Genomic DNA, 16473 nt, shown 5'->3' on the forward strand with positions numbered 1-16473 from the left:
GTAATGCCTTTATAGGTGACCTATGTCAGGAACACATCCTCCGAGCAGGAGGAAGTGGTGGAGGCGCTGCGGGAAGAGATTCGAATGATGAGCCACCTCAATCACCCCAACATCATCCGCATGCTGGGAGCGACCTGCGAGAAGAACAACTACAACCTGTTCGTGGAGTGGATGGCAGGTAGGATCTGAGTGCTGTGGAACACCTCCTACAACAGTTCAACGCAATTTGATTGTCAAAATCACAATACAGATAGTTCCCGAGTTATGATGGAGATCCGTTAAAATGAGCCCATTTTAACTTGAGAATATCCTGTCAATCCTGGTAGCGTCCCATCGTATTGTACGAAAATTAAAATGCTGCGCGAAAATTAAATTTTTTTTTTTTTGTGTAATCATTTTGTATCACATCATCAGACTCCTCCTTATATCTTTAGGTGCTTTGATGGAGACTCTATAAACTTCATTTCTTTCTCCGTTTTATTCCAGGTGGCTCTGTCTCTCATCTGCTGAACAAGTACGGTGCCTTTAAGGAAGGTGTGGTCATCAACTACACAGAGCAGTTACTCAGAGGTCTCGCCTACCTCCATGAGAATCAGATCATCCACCGAGATATCAAAGGTGAGCTACGCAAACCAGAACTGCTCTGAGGAAAGGGATGATTACAGTCAGTAATCAACTGATGAATTCAGCATGCTGCTGTGGACGGTCTTTTTACAAGACTACGAAACATGTTTCTCCCAGTCTGTGCTGTAATTGAGATGTGGCCAAAACTGGGTCCTGAGCTGAAACAATCCTGGCTCTCGTGCCAACTAGGAAAATTTTAACAATTTCACCCCAGCTGTTCCATACAAATGTGGGCAAGCACTGTTCACTTGAGTTCTTCCCTTGGCCATGGTTGTTGTCTGAGTGTGTTCATGTGTTTATCGCCTTCTTCTACATACCTATAGAGTCCATCATCCAAAACATGACATGAGGAAAGATCTAACTGAAAAGTAAAGCTTGCATTGCACTGCTACATTTAACTAAATATCACATGACCATAAAACACATATTAATGGACTTCAATACACGTAAAAACTTTAAAGAGATCTTCCAAAAATGTACCCTGTTATAGTCAAAACTCTAAAATGCTAAAACATCTCATGATGCGTACCTTGATCATGACATGGAAATAGCCACAGCTGCTGTCATGGCATTTAAAAATAAAATAAAAAGATAATAATAATCCTAACAAGGTGGGAAGCTGTGTCAAATGTAATTAAAAATGTGTATTAACATATGTAAATTAATTCAAAATGACCTTAGAATTGTACATTTCCTCAATTTCAGCGTTTGATATGTTTTCTGTGCTCTAGTGTAATTAAAAGATGGGTGGAGGAGGTTTGCAAATGTTGCAAAATATTGCTTTTATTTATTTATTTTTAATGAATGTTTGTCTTTTCATTTCGTACAGGCGCCAACCTGCTGATTGATAGCACAGGCCAGAGATTAAGGATAGCCGACTTCGGTGCAGCAGCGAGGCTGGCCTCCAAGGGCACGGGTGCAGGAGAGTTCCAGGGTCAGCTCCTGGGCACCATCGCCTTCATGGCCCCTGAAGTAAGACTGAACATATAATTCATGCATTCTGACAAACCACTACCATGCCTCAATGGTACAGAAACCATGGACATTGTATTTTTTTAAAGATGAATTATGGCATGTATCAATACTTTGTGAAGAAAAGGCACACAGAGAGACGCATGTCGCTTAGTGTTTATAACTTTGGGAGTATAAATGACCAGACAAAGCTGCAGCCAAGTCTAGTGAGCGCTCTGTGTGGCAATCGGATTCACGTGGCTCTCTAGAGAATGTGGCCAAAGTGCATTTATATTTCTCTCTTACTCCAAGTGAAAGAAAAACGGTAATCCTTTTCGAGGCCGGGTCACAATGGTCTGTGTGTTAATGTTTTGTTCTCATTGTGGCCACAGACTTTGTTAAATTGGGAGGTAGTTCAGCAGGACTTGCCTCCTGCTTGGCACTAAGCTTCATTATGAAAGCCTCTTAATGTTGAACAGCTCCTCCATCGCTATTCTTTTCTTGGCACAGACTAAATATACAACAAATTCTTTGAGATTTCATCTCACACTCAAGGAAGATGAATGAAAGGACTGCAATTAAGGTGCAAGCTATGGATGGGACTGGGGGGTAGCTATAATTTTGCGTTAACACACACCTTAGTTATTTTAGGCTTTGCAGGACCTAAAACTGACACCACAGTATGTCATATTTCATTCTAAAATTGGTCGTACATCAGTAACCTGAGCTCCGGGAACAAAAATATAAATGACGGTGTCTTCCGTTACTTTGTTTTAAGCATGTTTTTTTTTTTTTTTTTAAAAGCACTTTCAGAAATCATAATTCCATCAACATGAGTCATTAAGTGCAAGTGCATGATAGTGCAATCATTGCAACATCTTCACTCTTGTCTATTGGTTTGTCCGTTGCAGATTACTGCTATTTGTAGAAGCTTTTGTCGAGGCCCAAAAAGTGCAAACCTTTTTAATGTTTATGAGCTAACCCTATAAATAAAAAAATGGCCACGTATCAACTTTTATATAGTTTTTAGAACTGGCTACAAGGACCATATTTCTCTTTCCCAAAACGACCCTGCCCCCCAATGCTCCTCGCCCCCCCGCTCTGTGGAAACTACATTACCCTTGTGAATTGCCTATTTGGGCACAAGGCTCAGATAAGATTTGGGGTGGAGCAGTGGAACTAATAGCCAGGACAGAAAAATGTAAACACAAGCATGAATAGAAAAAAAATAGCCACATATTAGACATTGCGCGACAGTAATGCAGGTTTCAGTCGTAGTTATAGCTGTGAGAACACCGTTCCTCTGTTTATTGGGTTTCTGTGCTGCTGCAGGTGCTGAGAGGGCAGCAGTATGGCCGTAGCTGTGACGTATGGAGCGTGGGCTGTGCCATCATCGAGATGTCTTGCGCAAAGCCACCGTGGAACGCAGAAAAACACTCCAACCACCTGGCCCTTATATTCAAGGTGAGGATTACGATGACGATGGGTTTTTTAATATACGTCTTCAGTTCAGACTCTGAGATGGCGGGACAAAGTAGAGGTCGACCAATTCATCGGTTTTGGCAATTAATCTGCGTTCCTGGATACAAGAGCAGCCTCTAGAACCAAACATGACACAAAGAAACAAACAGTCCATGTAAAATAGTTCTGAACTTTATTACAAATACGAATCATAAAAATCTGTTGAAGAAAATAAATATTAATATATTTTATATATAATATATTATATATAACATAGCGCTCTCCGTACGGTGCGCAGTCTCGCGTGTAAAAACAAACAGCACGTGGCTTTAGTGATCTGACAGAGGACTGAAAGCCGGAAAAAACATCGGTATGGATTTTTTCCGAAAGTCGACAGTTCCAGCGATCAGCTTTATTAATTGGTTAATCGGTCGACCTCTACGGTAAAGTACATGTGACGAGTATAAAGCACCTTTTTATTTCTGTACCATCCATCATGGAGTCATTCATGAATCACTAGTGCTGACAGGTTTTAACCTAGAATAAAATTTCTTTCCGTTTCAAACCGATGAAGCAGATCTCTGGTCTGCTTTATCTTCACTGATCGGCTTTTGGTTCATTTCTGTTTTTGTGTTATCATGTTTTATTAAGTTCTGTGAATTCGCTTTCCCCTCTCAGATCGCCAGTGCTACCACAGCGCCCACCATCCCTCCACATCTTTCTCCGGGCCTGAGAGACGTCACTCTGCGTTGTTTGGAGCTGCAGCCTGCTGATCGGCCGCCTTCACGCGAGCTCCTCAAACACCCCATCTTCCGCCATAACTGGTAACACTGAGCGTCCAGGAACTACTGGAGAGCCTGTCTGGGCTGCCCCTTCACTGCTGTCGTCCTTTTCACACTAGCACTGGCACTGGCTTGGCGCACACACACACACACGTACACACACACACACACACACTGGGTTTCTATCCTGCTGTAGCCTCAGCACATAATGCAAAAGCAGCCCATCAAGTGCCTTTACAGAAGCATCATGTCTCTTCGCTGCATTCTGTTTCTTTGGTAAACCAACACTCTGCTCCTTTCTGCACTGTTCTGTAGCCATTTCAATCACAGGAAGGTGCCGAAAAGCTTTTAAAAGTGAAATCTCTGTAACTGGAGAAAGATGGTTTGTTTGCTTGTTTTAAACAAGTAAAAAATATAATTTTCTTTTAACTGATGGAATTCCATTCAAAACCTTTCGCATTTAACCGTTACTTCATATTGTGTGCATTTTACTGTTAGGGCCATGTTTTTGTTTTGTTTTGTTTTTTTCTTTCGTGACCTGTAAAAAACACCACGAACGGGTTTCAGGGAACGGTATTGCTAATCATTGGCTATTTTCAAGCTAGCGTAATGCTCAGCGCGAATGCTTATAATGTGGGTTAATGTGTCTGTTTTAAATCGCGCAGAAATCCTGTGTTAAGATATCAGATATTTTTTTCTACGTGTTGAGGGCGGAGTTAAAGATGCAATGATTCGAGAGCTTTCAGGGGTTTTGGATATCGAGACCAGCAAACCGTTTCGAACCTCCTGACCGAACTTATAAAGTTGAACTTATTTTATATAAAACATTGATTTTCAGTTCACTTTTCCTGCAGTTTCTGCGATGGCATGAATAGCATGTACATGAGCCTTCTTTGTAAACGGTGTCGATTTATTCAGTATATTTTTTTTATTTTCCTCCACAACTTTTCTTGGTGCTGTTCAATCATGTCGTTGATTTGAACTTGCTGTGATTTTAAAATATCCATTAGATGTTTTAAGAGAACATCGTCCAGCCGAGCATCTCCGAGTCACCTCAGGCTGAATATATACGCGCTCGTAGCTGTTTATGGTGGAGGGATATTACCAAGCTTGCGCCTTTTTTCTTTCAATCTACGAACAAAAGAAACGAGTCTACTTATCTTTTTTCTTTTGCTTAGAAACACTGAATGTTTTTAAATCATGGTATATGTATTAATTGTAACTCTTCAAGCGTTGGTGGTGTTTTTGTAGGCTTCGTTTTGAGAATCCAAAATGTTTTTTTTTTTTTTTTTTTTTTTGTCCCCCCCCTCGTAAATCACATGGAGGGGCGTCGAAAAGAATTTGTGACAATTTTTTTTTTTTAGAGAGAATTTTTTTTTTTTTTAAAGAAATAAAACTTTATTTAATACACGTTTTGTGTGGGATACAAGCCGATCGGGCTTGAAGAGTTAAGATGTAAATATATGTGAAATTTTTGGTAGCTAAAAATTTATTTTACTTGACTCCTGTATTTTTATACCACCACATTTCTTTCCATAAAATGCATTATTTTTTTGTTCCTCTATTTTGGGGTTTATTTGAACTGTATTTTTCTTTTTAATGTCTTTATGAAAAGCTTTAAAATTATGCACTCTTTGTCTTTTTTTTTATATACTGGAAGAAGAGAAAAAGATCAGATTCATTCAAATTCATAAAAGCTAATCAGTATTACTGAAATATGTCATACCTGTAATTCAGTACTTTAGTTGTTTATTCAATTTTCTTTCTTGCTCTTATGTATTTTATTTTACACAGTTGTACTTATGCCCTTTTTATGGATCAGAGCTGGACTGAAATTGTGAAATAATGCTGTTTCTTGTCACTTGGTACTTTTTCGCTTTTTCTTGGTTTTTCTTTCTTTGACTTTTAATTTTATTTGATTTTACTATTATAATTTTCCTGTTTTATTTCAGGTCTATTGCTGTTTTATTCCAGTCTCTACTACCTCAGGTGTCCTATAGAGTATCCTCTACCAAAGTTCACTTTCTCAACTATATATATATATATATATATATATATATATATATATATATATATATATATATATATATATATATATATATATATATATATAAATATAAATATTCTATTGACTGTTATTTGTTTATTTTAATCTCTATTTTTCAGATTTCCAGGGCTTAGGGGCTAATTTTATATTTTTATTGTGCAAATAGACCCACAAAACCTCTGGGTTAAAGAAATGGAACAATTGGCTTAAGCTATATACTATCATTTTAAGCATACTGAGATGTTTTAAAGTTTTTATCCCACTGGAAACCTTTTATAACAAAGTTGACGTATTTTGGTGTTTGTCTTCAGCAAATAAAAATGGGAAATTGGTCTTCTATATATATATATTTTGTACACGCAGCTTTCTTTCAGTGTTGTCCTTTTCTTTGAATGCTGTAAATTTTTCCAAATGCCATAAATGTGGTGTAAAGGAAATCTAAACAAATTTACTTTATATAAAACACAGTATTTTTTTTTTTTATACTATATAGGCTATTACACTCATTGCATGGTGTATGTGTGATTGCCTCAAACAGATCAGATCTATTTTTTTTAGTTACATCAGTGAGGTCCTTCGCCTTTGGAAAACCACGTCCTCCAAAATTATTAGCACCCTTCATAAAAATTATATACAATACACACTGTATAGGAAACTTTTTGGGACCTCTGTTAAACTGAAGAAACAGTAACGCAAAACAAAAGTCAGAAAATAGAATTGCCTGCGGAAACTCCAAGATGGAATCCAGTCATTTCTCTAGAAATTGTGGATTTTGGACATGTCCTGTGTCCCAGGGCTATCATATAGAAATAATTATGAGAATGCATCAGCAGTTAGGAATAAAGCAAGAATAATTTTTGCTTGAAAATGTTTTTTTTAAATAATGCTAAAATTAGTCTATTGTGCATAACAGAAGTATTCACCCCTTTTTAATATTCTACATTTTGTAGTGTTCATTTATATACCATGAATCAGGGGAACTCCATCCAGCTATTTTAGTTGGAAAGTTTGGTCATGGAAAGTTTACACCAAAACACACACAATGTGTTTATTCCACGAAATATGGCGTGCCTCTTCATGTTTTTTTTGCTTGTATATATTTTTCAAAGCTATATTAGTCATTCTAATATATAATATATACCGTACTGTGCAAAAGTTTTAAAAGCAAGTGAGAAATCAAAATCAAATGGATATTTGACGTGACCACACTTTGGCTTTCAATTTTTCCACTTGTACACTGGCACAAAGTCTGGGATTTTTGTATGATCAGAGTCGGGTGTATGATTAATCAATTATACCAAGAAATTTGATATGTAGGTTGAAACACAGCCATTAAGGCTGAAACAGAAACAGTTGTGTAGGAGCCTTAAGTCTGGGTGAAGAACAGCTCAACTCTACTACTAAGGTGATGGTTGTGGAAGCCAGTTTCATGTCACAGGTCAAACACCATGGCAAGACTGAGCACAGCACTAAGACACAAGGTACTGATTTCAAAGCAGACTGGAGTTTCAAGATGTGCTCCTCAAGCTATTTAAAAAAAAAACAAATAAACAGGCAATTTTGTGGACCGTATCCTCAAACGCTAGGATCCTCAAACGTCTCCATACCCCCCATATGGAGACTGATGATCCGCTGTGGCGACTCCTAATGGGAGAAGCCGAAGGAAGAAAAAGAAGACAATGAGGCAGTGGTCTGGTAAGGGAACATCATGGAAAAATGCATCATGCTTACTTCTATTCGACATCAGATGATGTTCAGCAGTGCCATCTGCAAAGACCTGGTGGAAACCAGTGGAACCCAACTCCACCCATTTACTGTCTGGAGAAGTCTGGGCAGAAGAGGTTTTCATGGAAGAATTGCAGCCCAAAATCCAATTTCCGACATGGAAACAAGGCTAAGCGACTTAACTATGTACAAAAACATGGCAGCAGGGTCTTCGGAATAAAATCGGAAAGATTTGGTTGTAGCAGGATGCGAGTTGTTTGAGTTGAATAAAGTGTCTGCAGACAACGGTGAAGCATGGTGGAGGTTCCTTGCAAGTTTGGGGCTGCATTTCTGCAAATTTAGTGCAAGATCAGAATGAATGGTGTCCTCAGTGAACAAGGACTCCTGGAAGAACCCCCACAAAGCCCTGATCACAACATCATTGGGTTTGTCTGGGATTACAGGAGGAGATCTAAGGATTTGAGGCAGTCTACATCCACAGATGTGGATAATGGTTAGATGTTTGGAACAACCTACATGCTGGAGTTCCTTCAGAAAATGTGTTCACACCAAATATTGATCTGATTTGGATTTTGTTCATTTATTTAGCATTTTGTTAATTGATAAAAAAAAAACGTGATAAAAACTTATCATTATTTTTAAAAGCATTCCCACTTTTTCACACCTGCCCAAAACTATTATACAGTACTGAGTATATATACAGTAGAAAGGGTTCCTGATGAAACACTAACTTCCTACTACTTCTGAGGTAAAGGCGGATTTGAATAATCCAACCACGGCATGTTGTGAACTCGCACCGGGGCCTTGGATTGGGCGTGCGCGTGAGGCGGGAGGGCCCGGCGCGCGCTGACTGGCCCGCGCGCTCTCCCCATACGCCGTCATTCTCCTCACACCATTGAACCACATCACGGCGCGGCCCAAAGGCGCGCGCGCCGATTGGTGCCGGGCGGTGGTAGGGGGCGGGGTTTACACCGTCAGAAAGTCGGTTCTCTGTTTTGATTGGTCGTACAAGAGTACAGGACCCACTCAGGTAATATATAAATATAAATAAGACCAAATCAGCATCCAGCATTAAGAGTCTGAGGAACACCTGAACACCTAAAGAACTCAGTACCCGCATAGGTGAGTTTTAATATTATTATTTAATCAATATAATATTTAATATTATATAAACCCGTTTGTATATAAAGAGTTATTTGTTTAAATGGTAAAGAAAAAAAGTTTGAAACCAAATACTATGAATAATATATATATTTATTTATTTTTAAATCATTTTTGGGGTGTATATATATATATATATATATATATATATATATATATATATATATATATATATATATATATAAAAGAATGCTTTTAAAAATAATGAGAAGTTTTTATCAATTATTTTTTATCAATTAACAGAAAATGCTAAATAAATAAATAAATATACCACAAATAAATAAATAAATATATTATTCATAGTATTCGGTTTAAAACTTTTCATATTTCTTTACCATTTAAACAGAGTCAAAAAAAGCATGCTTTATATAAAAATAAATGCTTTATTGTTTATTGTATAATGATATTTGTATTAATACATTTTATTATTTCAACATTAACCTCCATAAAAAACATTCCCTATCAGTTATATTATACTATAAATATTCCTTTCTCAATTAAAAAACAAAAAACAAACAACCCCCCACCCCCCCGATAATTCCTTCCATCCCACAGATTCATCTGAAAATAAACTGCAAAGATTAGGATTATTAGTTATTATTATAAACCATATCCAACTTGTTTATTATAAGGGTTAATATAGGTCAAGTGGACACTTGCTTTTTTGTCACTTTTTTAGTCATTCCAAAAGTTAAATAATAAATAATCAGGACATCTTAAAACAAGATCTTCTTTAGTCAGATTTAAAGTTTGTACATTCTTATGGATTGACTGCATCACTAACAAGGATGAAATGTTTATCAAGAATACGGTTTCATCAAAGTGCAATATATTTTTTATTAGTTTTAAAAAATAGCTGATAATATCACTGAATTATTTCCTATCATTATTGACTTTGGCTTGTTCTAGGTATGAATTGTTCAATTATACAGGGTAGTTGTGAACTTTTTAAAACGGAACCAAAGGGATAGACTTTTTTAAAACGGAACCAAAGGGATAAACTTTGAAAAAAAAACATTTTTAATATTGTATTATTAAAAAAAAAGATGAACAAGTGGAATTAATTAATAATCAATAATCAGGGGTGTATTGAAGGAAACCGTTACTATAGCAAAACTGTCAGCGCGTCTCTAGCTGTTAAACCGGAAGTCGGTCGGTCCGACCGCTATTGTCGTCCGGCTTCAACGATCACATGAGTGAACTGACCTTATGATCTCCGGGAAAGGGGGCCGGAACTCGTGTATTTCTGACATTGACAGCTGTGCTGTATGTTTAAAAGGTAAGGAGATACACCCACATCTGGAATTGACTCCGAAAACTAGCTGTTTTGTTTTTAAAGTGTGTGAATCCTCGGGTTTATTGCTATATTTCCGGTTAGTTTAGCTCCGTTCGCTAGCTGTCGTCACACATTGCCATGACTGTTGTTTTGGGCTGATTATCCCTGGTTCCTGTCGACACCTGTGCGGTTTCATTGCTCATAAACGAATTGTGATGATTCTTGGAATATTTTTTCAGGTGTATAAACGTCCTGTTGGCTGTGTGTATTCTGGTTTGGGGGTTTATCTGGTTAAGCCACTTATAGGAGGAGATGTTCTTGTATTGCTGAGGTCAGATCAGAACCATTGACTCTGCCAGCTGGTCACTGGGACACAAGTCAGGGTTTTATAGGTTTAATCTGCTGCTGAGACACACTTTCTCTAGGCTATTTTTTTAAAAATACAATATATATGAGTTTGTTCTGGAGTGTTTCTGCTTGTTGGACAGTAAGTAATGAGAATAACCAAAAGAATGGAAAAGCTGGGATGGGACACAAGTCAGGGTTTTACAGCTTTATTCTGCTGTCAAGACAAACTAGCAGTATATTATTTTTTGATACAATATCTATTTGTTAGTTCTGGAGTGTTTTAAAAACAGCTTGTTGTAATGAGAATGACTGTAAGAGTTTATTTGGTCATTTCAGCCATACAGTACACAACGCATAAAGACACATACAGAATGGACGATCCTCCAGGACCAAATTGTTGCATGTAACAGCACAATTTACCAGAATGAGAGTGCAAAATAGTGATGGGAAGATCTGATCGTTTTAGTGACTTGGTTCTTTAAATCCCGTTTTTCAAAATGCACATATTTTGCTTTGCAAGGCAGGAATTCAAAACAGAACAGAGGGTATAGGATAAATTCATGCATTCGGAATCTCTGATACAATGTAATGTTTTTATTTTTTTATTATTTTAGCATATGGATAGTTGTCCTTAGTATATCTCATGAACAAGTTTTTAATGTGACTCAGAAGAACGAGTCAACTCAAAGAGTGATTCTTTAATTTTCTACTGGAAAATAGTTTTTTTTTTGTTTCCAATCATAACATCATTGCATTTGATTGTATTTTCATTATTGGAATTATAGTCCTTTTATTGAAAATGCTAAATTTTTATTCTGATCAAAGGAACAAAATGAACTAAATGACTCAAAACAAAAGTTTTGTTTATTTTGATGAACGAGATTCAAAGAACCAAGTCCCTAAAATGATCCGATCTTCCCATCACTTACAGCTTGTTGTGACGGATAACGAGGTAAAAGGTCATGGGATTGCAGCTTTTTGACCTTTAACACATTAAACCTGCAGTGGTATTGCAAGAGTGTGTGTGTGCATGTGTTTTCTGTTCTGGTGAAAGAATGTCAGGACGTTTTGTCTCGGTATTTCTGTGTTGATCAGGGATTCTTTTTTTTCTTTTCCAGCCCAATTATAATGCCTGGTTCTCTCCCCGCGAGCTATTTGGCCACTTGGCCTAAAGATGTCGGCATCATCGCTATGGAGGTGTACATTCCCTCCCTGTACGTAGACCAGGCTGAACTGGAGGAGTTTGATGGCGTAGGAGCGGGGAAGTACACCATTGGGCTCGGGCAAGCACGAATGGGCTTCTGCTCGGACCGGGAGGACATTAACTCACTGTGCCTGACCGTGGTGCAGCGACTTATGGAGAGAAACTGCTTAACGTACGACAGCGTGGGAAGACTCGAGGTGGGCACAGAGACCATCATCGACAAGTCAAAGTCGGTGAAGACGGTTTTAATGCAGTTGTTTGAAGAATCGGGAAACACAGATGTGGAAGGGATCGACACTACGAATGCGTGCTACGGGGGCACCGCTGCTCTTTTCAATGCTGTGAACTGGGTGGAGTCCAGCTCTTGGGACGGTAAACTTTTTTTATTCTCATAGTCTGAATTTGATGGTTGATGCCCTGCTAAAAGCTTTGATGAAATCGATTCAGTATAAAGAATTTGAATTATGCCTGCTTTTAGATTTTACAAGGATTAAGTGCATCATCCAGAATCATTGCACTTAAATGCTTATAGTAGTGGGGAAGTGGGAGCTCTGGGTTACTAATCAGAATGTCTGGGGGTTCAAGCCCTAGCACCGCCATGCTGCCACTCTTGGGGCCCCCTGAGCAAGGCCCTTAAATCTCTGTGCTCCAGGGCACTGAGCATGCACTCTGACACCAGCTCTCTGTGCTGTAATGTATATGTTACAAGATTTTAAAAAGTCTTTCACCAGTATGTCAGTATTTGATTCTCTATTTATCATTTCTTGCTGCAGGTCGCTACGCTCTGGTTGTGGCTGGAGATATCGCGGTGTACGCCACAGGAAGCGCTAGGCCTACAGGGGGCGCTGGAGCAGTGGCTATGCTGGTAGGACCGAACGCACCTCTGGCATTTGATAGAGGTTTGTGACCTTGTGTAAATAATCACAGCTGCCATACCCTTTGGTACACATCACTGATCTTGTTTCGATAGATAGCAAACATCAAAGTCTTCTGAGATTTACTGTTTTTAACACTGATTACAGACCTTCACCCATGTTTATAAAAGGACACTAAAGGAGTGTATTAAATTACTAAATTGAATTATTCTTGCTTCTAACTGATAAAAAATAATGCGAGATTTAACTTTTTAGGGGGGACAATTTCCTGCTTTTTGCTTACGCAACCAATGCTTTTACCACATTCTTGCAGTAAATGCTTTATCCTGGTCATGGTTGCTGTAGTTGAGTTCATATTTGGAAAATGGGATCGAGATTGTTAGAAAATATCGCTGAAAGTGAGTGGGATTAGAGCGATAGTGGATTTGATCAATACCGATAGCTAGGTTGGATCGTACTTGCCGATAACCGATTGATCAACCGAGAGTTTTTAAATGGACACTGGATAAAAAAAAAAAAACAACATTTAATGTAAAATACTTTATTATTAAAAAAAAAAATTGAAATGAACAACATTTGGTGTTAGTGTTTCACCACTAGAGGTCGCTCTAATACTGTACTATCGCTATGTATTTTTGCAGATTTTCCAATGTTTCCTGCGCTTAATTATCAGGGCCAATTAATCAGCAAAACTGATTAATCGGTCGACCTCTAAGTGGGATTGTTCCAAACCTCTGCAGTGGTGTCATTTACTGCGCACATACTCAGGGGAAGAGAAATAGCTTTATCGAAGTGTACATACCCAAGTTTTGTATATTTACTCTTTAGTTCTCAGCTGTCTCTCTTTCTCTCTTCATCTCGCTCTCTTTTTTTCTAAAAACAAAGGCCCTTTCTTAAAAGGCTGCTTACACAAGGTCAGCACATAGATAACAATGTCTATATAGGCTAGACTATCTTCTAGGCTCTGGCAAAGACATTCCTGCTCACAATACATGGTCTGTGAGGAGTTTCACATGAGCACATCATTTCTGAGAAGCGTCTAATAAGCGTCTTGTGTCTGAAAGTTGAATACCATGCTGACAATAGGACAATACATCAAAACTTGTGCAGGATTACGCAGAACTCCTGCTCATTAGAGTGTAATTGCGAGTATCACTGTCATGGAATAGAATTAAAAAATTTCCTGCCAGGTTTGATGGTTTACGTACACAGTTTGCATGATCTTGAACAGGCAGTACAAGCCTCCAGTTCATAATGGTGTCTCTTCCCCTCCCCAGGTCTACGAGGGACCCACATGCAGCATGCTTATGATTTTTATAAACCCGATATGGTGTCCGAGTATCCTGTAGTGGATGGCAAGCTCTCAATCCAGTGCTACCTCAGTGCATTGGACAAATGCTACTCTGTCTACCGCAATAAAATCCAAACCCAATGGCAAAGAGGTGTGTAGTCTTATCAGCACGCTCAATTCTTCCTTGTGTAAGCACTGTATTACCACACACTCCACCGTCACTACATTTCACTTACTGATATTTCGAATGTGTAAAGTCATAGATTTGAAGTAGAAGTAGAGGGTCGGCTGGTACTACACATTCTAAGCAAAGATGGCTGTTCTTCGTTTAATACAATCATTTGTTTGTAATGAGGTGTGTTTCTTTTAGAATAAGCTAAAGAATAATGATCAAGAAACCCTACCTGCCCCATTGAAATGCTGTCACGATTCTTCACATCTAAATAATTGGGACGTTCTGGCTCTGTGGTTAAGGTGTTGGATTTTGGATTTGAAGGTCATGAGTGCAGCACCCACACCGCTTTTGGGCCCCTGAGCCAGGACCCTTGACTTATAACTGTATATAAATGAGACAATTGTAACTCATTCGAAACGCCTTCGAAACACATTTATTTACATCTATTTTATACAGAAATGACTTTTGTTTGTTCGTTTCAGAGGGTCTTGAAAGAAGTTTCAGCCTGAATGACTTCGGCTACATGGTCTTCCACTCTCCCTATTGTAAACTGGTTCAGAAGTCTCTGGCTCGACTCCTGCTGAATGACTTTCTTTCCCATCCCAACCCTAACATGGAAACTGGGCCATTCAGTGGCCTGGAGGCCTTCAGGTCAGTATTCAGAAATGAGGAGAACTGCAGAGAGACAGAGATGTTGTTGCTTTTAAGCAGTAAAAAGGGATGGCAGCATGTCGTCTCTGAAATTCTGCTCAACTTGCTGTTATATATTTTTTTGTGAGATTCAGACTGAAGTGCACAAAAGGAGCAGTTGTCTTTATTTTGAGCAATCAAATAAAAAAAAAAGCATACGGTGCGAAACAAAGTCATCAGCACGGAGAATCAGAGCTACTTATATGCAAATAAATGTAATTATAGGACACCAAGGACACACACATTCACACATAGGATATAAATGTTGGAATGTTTTTGATATTTTGTTTGATTTTTTTTATATATACATATATACTACCCAAGGGGAAGTGGTAATTGGTTAAGGCTCTGTGTTACTGATCGGAGGATCGGGGGTTGAAGCCGACGGTATTGCCAAGATGCCACCCTTGGGCCCTTAAACAAGGCTTTTAACCCCCTGTGCTTTAAGGGTGCTGTATAATGGCTGACACTAGCTTCTTCACATCTCTGTGCTGTAAAGTGCATGTGATAAGTATGAAGCATCTTATCTTTCACTAAGATCGTGTTACAAATCTGCCAAACTTCTTCTTTCACCAGTTTCTACCATATGCTCACTATCTAGGGTTTGTTGTAATAATTACCTATACAGAACTTTTAGAAATGTACTCCGAGTGTGAACTGATGAATTGCCGTTTCAGTTTTGTTATGGTTTTCTCGTAGGGATGTGAAGGCCGAGGACACATATTTTGACCGTGACGTGGAAAAAGCCTTCATGAAAGCAAGCGCGGAGATGTTTGAGCAGAAAACCAAGGCTTCCCTACTCATATCCAACCAGAATGGCAACATGTACACACCGTCTGTGTACGGCTGTCTGGCTTCCATTCTAGCACAGTATGTTAACCTGGTTACACGTTTTTGTTTTTCCCCTTTGTTTCTTACCTATTCTTTATAATGAGCACTACAGAATTGTTTTATCCTCTGGCGTTTATGGTCAATACAAAATTAGACCAAAGATGAAGGTCTTAGTTTTAGACAGACATGAAAGATTCATTTTTGGTGGACATGCTGTATCCCTATCATGTTTTATTATTTGTATAAAGATTTAAAACTGATTTTTTTTTTTGCTTATTCTGGCAGATTTACACCTCAGGAGCTGGCAGGTCAGAGAGTTGGCTTGTTCTCTTATGGATCAGGCTTCGCTGCCACGCTCTACTCAATCAGAGTGACACAAGATGCTACACCTGGTGAGTATACACATGCATTCTTTTAGCACACACAACATTATAAAGGTGTCTTGAAGTCTCCAGTCATGTAAATGTGTCTGTTCTTCCCCAGGCTCTACTCTAGATAAACTGGTTTCCAGTCTGTCAGATATACCGGCTCGACTGGACTCTAGGAAGAAGGTTCCACCTGCTGTCTTTGCAGAAAACATGAAGCTGAGACAGGAGACCCATCACTTAGGTAAACCGCTCAAGTTTATCTAACACTCGCACTTCATTTCCAGTTCCATATTTCTTAGCTTGAAAATATGTAATGATGGGATTTTAATCTTGATCTGTTTACTCCCACAGCAAACTACATCCCTCAGGGTTCAGTGGACGAGCTGTTCCCCGGAACATGGTATCTAACGCGCGTGGACGAGAAACACCGAAGGTATTATGCCAGACGTTCCCTGGATGAACCCGGACCTCTAGACGCAGGACTTCGAAATTCTGTGACCTCTTCCGAGGTAGGGCAGAAAATTAAACTCATATGCCCCCTGTTGCCTGTGAGATGAATTGCAATTGTCAAAAACATGGACAAGCAGTTGTCTATGTAAACAAAACAGTGAAGAGCTCCACCTCCTACCCAAAAAAATTAAAATGAAGGATATATAGCTATTAT

At 38.6% G+C, this 16473-nt stretch overlaps 2 protein-coding genes across 3 annotated transcripts in view; both read left to right on the top strand.

Moving 5' to 3' along the window:
• The window catches only part of map3k1 (mitogen-activated protein kinase kinase kinase 1, E3 ubiquitin protein ligase), a 38402-nt gene extending 32192 nt beyond the window's left edge, over window positions 1-6210 (top strand). Inside the window, exons 16-20 of the mRNA XM_046861263.1 lie at window positions 16-178; window positions 487-618; window positions 1454-1596; window positions 2908-3039; window positions 3715-6210. Coding sequence (XP_046717219.1) covers window positions 16-178; window positions 487-618; window positions 1454-1596; window positions 2908-3039; window positions 3715-3864 — 720 coding nt within the window. The 3' untranslated portion in view covers window positions 3865-6210. The remainder of the gene's footprint in view (window positions 1-15; window positions 179-486; window positions 619-1453; window positions 1597-2907; window positions 3040-3714) is intronic.
• A 2401-nt stretch (window positions 6211-8611) lies between these two features.
• The window catches only part of hmgcs1 (3-hydroxy-3-methylglutaryl-CoA synthase 1 (soluble)), a 10866-nt gene continuing 3004 nt past the window's right edge, over window positions 8612-16473 (top strand). The window contains exons 1-9 of one of the 2 annotated variants that reach the window (XM_046861928.1): window positions 8612-8712; window positions 11494-11951; window positions 12353-12478; window positions 13732-13896; window positions 14403-14571; window positions 15310-15480; window positions 15727-15833; window positions 15925-16050; window positions 16161-16318. In XM_046861928.1, coding sequence (XP_046717884.1) covers window positions 11504-11951; window positions 12353-12478; window positions 13732-13896; window positions 14403-14571; window positions 15310-15480; window positions 15727-15833; window positions 15925-16050; window positions 16161-16318 — 1470 coding nt within the window. In that variant the 5' untranslated portion in view covers window positions 8612-8712; window positions 11494-11503. Of the gene's footprint in view, window positions 8713-9888; window positions 10031-11493; window positions 11952-12352; window positions 12479-13731; window positions 13897-14402; window positions 14572-15309; window positions 15481-15726; window positions 15834-15924; window positions 16051-16160; window positions 16319-16473 lie in introns of those variants that run through there. The other variant, XM_046861927.1, reaches the window with a different exon arrangement.

Source organism: Silurus meridionalis, chromosome 11 (genome assembly GCF_014805685.1).
Source record: "Silurus meridionalis isolate SWU-2019-XX chromosome 11, ASM1480568v1, whole genome shotgun sequence".
Taxonomy (NCBI): domain Eukaryota; kingdom Metazoa; phylum Chordata; class Actinopteri; order Siluriformes; family Siluridae; genus Silurus; species Silurus meridionalis.